A 7321-nucleotide genomic window follows, 5' to 3' on the forward strand; every position below is an offset into this window, starting at 1 on the left:
TCGAAGAAGAGGGGTGCAGAAGCCCTGCTGCAAGACTGTCTTTCAAGAATTACTTTAATTCTGAACTTTGCAAGACCTGCCGATTACTGACACAGTGTTAATTCCATTTACATATATTTTAGGTACTTAATGAACATATCTATTCAGTACACATGCACATAATTCCATATTACAATGCTTTCAGCATGGTCTGTAATACAAAGACCTCAAACCTGGTTCAGAGTCTGAATTTTCTCTTGGCACATCATCGTAAATTACTTCATCTGGGTCTAAAAGCAAAACAAAACAAAACAAAAAAACCAAAACAAATGAGAAACACTCTAAAATTTGTATGGGACCAACAAACAGTGTTTAAGAGGCGTTTGGAAAATGCCCTTAATAGCGTATTTTAACTTTTGGTCAGCTCTGAAGCAGTCAGGTGGTGGGACTAGATGATCACTGTAGGTGCCTTCCAACAGAAATATTGTATTCTATTCTAAAGAATTCTGGCTATATTGGCACATATGGATAAAAGGGAGGTAAGACTCATTCTCCACTGGCATTTTGCTAGTACATCTAATCATCATTCAAATAATGTAATAATGCACAAAACCAGTATAAGATATTTGTGAAATTTCACACAGTTTTATCTGCATTGTTTATGATGATGACCTTTGGTAGCCTATAAACAGAAACCCACTTCAACAGCCAACGTTTCTCCCTCCTTTTTACAACACTATGGTATGTTCTGTGCTTGTCAAGGGCTGCTCATTGCCTTACTAAACGGCTGTAGAGAAGCTGTAATATACATTTTTAAAAAAGAACCAAAACTAAACAATGTAATGATCATTGTAGTACATTAAGAGGCAGGACAAGGATGCAAATTCTTCAGTCACTTAAAGTTACATGTAAGACGAACCTCCAGCCCAGTGGGGACAGCTGAGAACAGGCAGGATAACATGTCCTCAAACCACACGGTCTCTGTTCTGGTTTAAAATGCAGCTGCCAGCCAAGGGCACACACTAAGAAAAAGTGGCAATTCCTTCCGTTCCGCCTTCTCCAAGAACTTATTTGCCAATTACTGCATGAAAAGAACAATTTCACATACAGCCACAGAGAAGACTGAACATGAAGAAATTTCCACTGTACACATATTGATGGAGCCAAATGATTCCCTTAAGACAGTGATGAATGATTCCACAGACTCCAAAAAGCACTCCATGAAAACTGAACATTAACTTTATTCTAAAATACACAATTTTGTTACACTGCTGAATGTTTTAACTAGTATAACTCAGTTCTGGAACATACCTGAAAAAACACAACAAAAGTGAACGTGGACATTCCTGTAAAAGTTACCTGTGCATATAGCTACACACATACTGTCAATCACAACTTAAAACTGACCTTCTTCTATAGTTGTACTTTGGTGCTCACTGATACTTACTTTCCATCCATGCCGTATTAGCAGGATCTGCAACCCACTTGGCCAGAACATCATCCTCTCTCTTGGCCTGGTTATCTTCACTTGAAAAAAAGGCCATAAAATAAAAGCATTAAAAGCTATGCCACAATGTGTTTAAACAAAGATGAAGATAAGACAATAAATATCTTGCTGCCTTCCAGTTCCCACTCTGAGGCTGCTGATTACTCAAAACCGCTGCTTCAGTATGTAATTAGGAGATTAATAATCTACTTAACAGTCTGACAGTTTTAGTCAAGAAATTGAAAACACTTCCCTTCAATCTCAAGAAATATTTTGCTTTTCAATTCTTCTACCAAAACACAGAAAACCCTCTCTTATAAAGCAGTGAAGTGAAAGCTGCTCTTTCACTGTAAATAAGACTAAAGATATTCTGGGCTACATCAGGAGCCACTGGGCTTGGTGACACTGTTATCCTCCTCTGGTTGGTGCTGGTGAGGCTGAACCTGCAGCAACACGTCCAGTTTTGGCTTCCCAACACCCCCTTCTAGAGAGTTGTGGAGAAATTGAAGATACATCTAGAGAAGCTACCTCTAGAGAGACGCGGAGAAATTGAAGTCGGGGACTAAAGCACAGGGACTACAAGAAAAGAGGTGGAAGACAAGGAGCTTATTTAGTCTGGTGAAAAGGATGCTACGGGGTGAGCTAACAGCAGCTACAACCATCTGAAGGACAGCTACAGAGATGATGGAGTTGGGGTTCTTTTTTTGGTTTGGGTTTGCTTTGGGGGTTTTGGGAGCTGTTGTTTTTTTTTTTTTTCCAGTGCCAGGTGATACACAGGGGAAATGGTCAACAAACAGCATATTGGAAGATTTTTTTCTGCACAGTTATACAGAGTCATGCACAGTTATACATACAAGACCTCAACCAGTGCTGGTTTTAGTACACAACCAGAGTTACGGAGTTAAGAAAATGAAAATAAACAAATGTGGAAGCGTCACACAAGAAAAATAAAATATTTATCAAATGTAAGCTTTCTTAGGAATTAAGGTTTTACAGATCATTAAAACATGCTGAACTGGCAATTACCTATTTTGAGGCTCCTCTGAGTTTACCGAATTACAATGACATTCTTCAGTTGCTGACTGTGTACCTGCTAAGTAGAAAAAAAAATACAATTGGCAAAATGCTTGGAATAAAATATCAGTATGGTTCAAACGGTATGTTTTTTACTAGGTATGATTTTACTATGTTTTGCTAATGACAACCTACTACACAATATTTTTATTCTTAAACACGTGTCTAAAAAAAATTGAGAAGTTTCTTCACACTATCTATTTTTGCAAATGAAAGAATTCAGAGACACAACAATTTGGTATAAGAGCTGGTAAGAGGAAATTACAATGTCTGATGCATTTAATTCTAATCTCTCAAACATATATTCCTCTACAGGTAATAGCAACCACACAAACACATTTGCTTTACTTGCCAATATTCCTAATAGTGGTAGACAGCAAAGGCTGCCAAAAAAAAAGTTATCACAGTACATGGAACTACAGTAGAATTGCTGTCTGGCTAAAAAATAGTATATTCAAAAAACAAGAAAGAAGAAAAAGGCAGGATATAGGGAGCTTTCTGTTCCTCCTGCTCTCCTGACATTAAGCTGTCAGCTTTGCCAATTCTAGTTACAAAATAGGGAATTGCTTCTGTTTCTGTAACAATCCATAATTTCCCTTTCAAGTTCCCTCTTTTTTCTTAAAATCATACTAAAGGACAAACAGAATTTGTCAAATTGTCAAGGAAAACATCCCACAGCAACTCTAAATCCACAAGGACTGGAAAATAAACAAACAAACAAACAGAAGCACATATAGAAAAGGTAAAAGGGACAGGACCTCTGCCAGGACATAGATGAAGCATGATAAGGTATGAGAAGAAACCATTTGGCTTCAACACTGGAAATTATTTCATGACATTAAAAGGGAATTAGCATTAATCATTCTTAATGGCAAGATAAGACAAGAGTCCTCCCTTGTACTGTATGTTGTAATACGGTGCCAGCAAAACAAAGGTCAAGCATCATGAACTTAAAGAAGGGTTGAGAAAGAACTAACTCCGGACATTTGTTTTTTCTTATGCATCTTTTCTTAGGTATCTCAATCCTAGTACAGCAAGCAGAGTCCCGTAGAAACTTTTTTTTTTTTTTTTAAATAAACTGACACTTTTGTTCCAAGTCTAACAAGAAATTTTACTTCATACAGTGGGACAGAGTTCTTTTCCTATTTTGACACAAAATCTCCCACAGACGTCCAGGCTGAGTGCTACGCAAGCATTTACAAAACAGCACAGGCACCTGAAGTTAAACAAGGATACCCCTTCAAATAAAGTAAGGTGTGTAAATACAGTACCTTCTTCATCTACAGAAACACTGCGTATTATGACAGGACTGGAGTATGCTGGCAGTATCAAAGGTAAATTAGATGGCACAGCATAGCCACAGGGGACAGGAACAGAATATCCACCAGACAAGTTTGGACTCGCACATTCATCTTGAGGACTTGGTTCTGGTGAGGAGGATGGATCCTTGTCTTGGATTGGTGAAATATTTATGACTGAGTAGGGGTTTACTTTGGCCGGAGTGCCTTCCGCAGCAGGTTCTGATGTTCGTAACTTCTCACTGTTTTCTAAACTATCAGCCCCTTTAGCTGAAAGTTAAACGAAAAAATAAAGTTTTATTTTCCATACCTTTTCAAGCTGCTTAATATTGCTCTTTGCAAATATCCTCAACGCTGATATGATCCTTACTATACAAGTTGCTTACAATCTATGACTCATAAAATTCCCACACAGTAGTGTTATCCTCCCTATTTTACTGATGAGGAATGCAACAGCAGCAAAACAAGCTGGGTTACAAGGATGCCTACAGAAAAACAGTAACTGGATTCTAAACCCTGAATAGGAGGATTTCTGACAAGTAGCCAGGGTCCTCTTTTGCTTGCCAGAAGCCCATGGATGAAGCCAGCCTTAAACCCTGAAGGTTAAGATCTGGATTCCAGATGAATTTGGATCTTATAAACACAAATATGAGACACATTTTAGGAATAGCCACAAGGAGAAAAATCATTCACTGGAGGGACACTCCTGAAAGAACAGTCCTGAAAATGCTCTGTTTAAAAAAAGGGAAAGAAAATAACTTTCCAAGTTTTCCGCTTTCAAAATAAATTATTTTATGTTACATGAAGTTCCTGGTATTTCTTGAGACAAGCTGAGGTACAGCCAAACCAAAGGCTCCTCCGAAATGAGCTGCACAACTGCATCCCAAGTGATCAAAAGTTTTGGGGCTGTAAGTACAACTTCAAAAAGGGGTGCGTGAGCAACAGATTTTCAGGGAAAGATGTTGTTTTAAGTTCCAGGTTGTCAAACTGCACAGTCACCTGAAGAGTTATCTATCTTTAATTGCCATAACAATGACTCCGTTTACAAAAGGAAACTGGATCAAAGTCAGCAAAATCAGTTGTCCACTTGAACCAAATACAGCGATTTCCAGACTATATCTCAACACTGGGAGCATCTGCGTGTGCTGTAACAAATATTTTAATGTTTAATAAAATAAGAATTCTGTTTGTGAAAAAAATTCATACATTCAGACTCCATTTATTTTTATGCACGTCATCATAAGATCAGCAAACAGCAAACTTAGCTGTGAAAGCAGCTTATCTCAAGCCATCCACATGCCATTAAAGCTGCAAGGGCATAAAGTTTTCCTGTAGCATGGCACCATGACCGAGACCAATCCATTGGTTTGGATTTCACACTGGCATGGGAAACCTCACAGGAATTACATGTGATGGTCACTTGCCTTGTCAAATCTACTGTCAAATTGTCAAATAAGGGTAACTAGCAGGAATATTCAAAACACTTGTATGGTATTTCCATGGAAACGCCTTTTTACAAGTATTTTTATTGCACTGTCAAGAAAAGGCATCCTATAACCAGTCTTGACTCTTTAACCTAGTGGAGGCACAGCCCAACAGGCTGACTTACCTACGGCATTAACCTCTTGGTGCTCTATACTATCTCCAGGATCAGGAGGAGGCGGCACAAGGGCTTGCCTGTCTGCTTCTGGTATCTCATCTCCACTGTCAAAGTCAAACTGTTCTCCCTCGTCCTCCTCTTCATCGTTCGTACCAGTGGCTTTTGGTTCATGCTCTAGAACTGTGCAGAAAGATACGCTTTTAGTTGTTTGCTCTTAATAATGATTTCATGGTCCCAGTAAATGTTCCACATTACGAATGAAGCTTAGACAATGAACCCTTAGATTTTTAGGTTACTGGAACAGAACAAGAGCTCCTTGACATGTTGATAACCCCATGCAGTTTTCAAGAAATCCTTTAGCGTAAACAGTGAAATTACTTGGAAAGCAATTAAGAACTGATAATGCAAATACCCTTGCTTTTGTCATAATGAACAAAAACATTTTTAGGAAAACACTTAAGCAGCCAATTCTTTAAATATGAAAAGTTCACAGATTAATTCATTTGTACGGGGACTTTGGGACTTTAAAACTTCAAGTAATTTTTCCTTTCTGACTCAAAAACTCTAAGTCACTTCTTTCCTAACAGTGTCAAAATGCCAGTGACGGTAACCTTCTTCACACAAGTCACGAGAGACGAGCAGATTGGAGTAGGAAAACCAACCTGATATAGATTTAAACCAATGACCTTATGCAACATGCTACTAGCCCTATTACCACCCACAAGGTGCACTTTGGTGGAGGTAGAGGGGTTAACTTTTTAGTTCTTACCTTTGAAGAAGTAATGGTGAAATAATTACACCCTAATAAGTCTAGGAAGTGGGAGCATGGTGGGTATTTTTGTCTTTGCTTGTGAAGACCCTGCAGCACAGATTTAGCAACATACACGGGGCTGGAGCATGGGGAGAAGTACTGGGCAGTTTCCCTCTGTGCTATTTTTCTTGCCTGTAGGAGTCTCGAAAACCCACAAAGATTTAAACCCCTCACTGCCTTATCTACCACTGGCTTTGCTGTGCGTTCGCATTGCAAGAAGCCTGCCTGCAGCATCCAAAGCTTCTGTCAGAATCATAGAACAGTTTAGGTTAGAAAAGACCTTTAAGATCATCAAGTCCAACCATTAGCCTAGCACTGCCATCCCACCACTAAACCATGTCCCTAAGCACCTCATCTACCCAGCTTTTAAATACCTCCGGGGATGGGGACTTGACCACTTCCCTGGGCAGCCCGTTCCAATGCTTGAGACACTGCACAGAGGAGGGATAGCCAGAGCAGCTGCAGGGAGGGATGCCCAAACCCACCAGCCTCTGCCCTGCTTCCAAAAGCCCTCACTGCAGCTCCTCGAAACAAAAGTGCTTCATCGCTCCCTCCCTCCCTCGACCTGCCTTAGCTGCCCTCACACCTTCTGAAGGAAAAACTCTTATCAGAGGTCCCCTTGAGGCAGAAATGTCATCTGTGGAATTTTTGTGGCCCAGCTGACCTTCCTCCCAAGCTCCTCCTCAAGCCCATGGTTGATACCTACCTTTTACATAGGTGTTCAATAACATCTTAAAAATGTTATAAAACCCCCACATAACTATAGCATAAATTAGGTTTTTAATAATAATATAAGATTTTAATAATAAAAGGTCAGTTTTTAAATGATCATAAAATAATAATAAAACAGATAAATATGTAAATACACAAATATCTTATAAAACATACATGAAGTTGATAGAGTTCCCCCCTCCCCCAACCCCTGCTTCAGGTAGCACAGTATGAAAAACAAAGTCTTACAAGGACAACTGGATCTCCTGAGTCATGATGATACTATCAGCTTCTCCACCATCCAGGACACGTTCTGTATCTTTATGATAAAACCCACACAAACCACAGCTCTAGACTGCTTA

General features: G+C 39.3%; 1 protein-coding gene across 4 annotated transcripts in view; it reads right to left on the minus strand.

Moving 5' to 3' along the window:
* The window catches only part of ARHGEF10 (Rho guanine nucleotide exchange factor 10), a 101050-nt gene that overhangs the window by 76267 nt on the left and 17462 nt on the right, over positions 1–7321 (minus strand). For 3 of the 4 annotated variants that reach the window (XM_035889909.1, XM_035889907.1, XM_035889910.1), the window contains exons 2-6: positions 5447–5617; positions 3811–4107; positions 2492–2558; positions 1427–1506; positions 213–269 (exon numbers count right to left, since the gene is read on the minus strand). In XM_035889909.1, coding sequence (XP_035745802.1) covers positions 213–269; positions 1427–1506; positions 2492–2558; positions 3811–4107; positions 5447–5617 — 672 coding nt within the window. The remainder of the gene's footprint in view (positions 1–212; positions 270–1426; positions 1507–2491; positions 2559–3810; positions 4108–5446; positions 5618–7321) is intronic. The other variant, XM_035889908.1, reaches the window with a different exon arrangement.

The sequence above is a fragment of the Egretta garzetta genome, unplaced genomic scaffold (genome assembly GCF_000687185.1).
Source record: "Egretta garzetta isolate BGI_Z169 unplaced genomic scaffold, ASM68718v1 scaffold62, whole genome shotgun sequence".
NCBI lineage: Eukaryota > Metazoa > Chordata > Aves > Pelecaniformes > Ardeidae > Egretta > Egretta garzetta.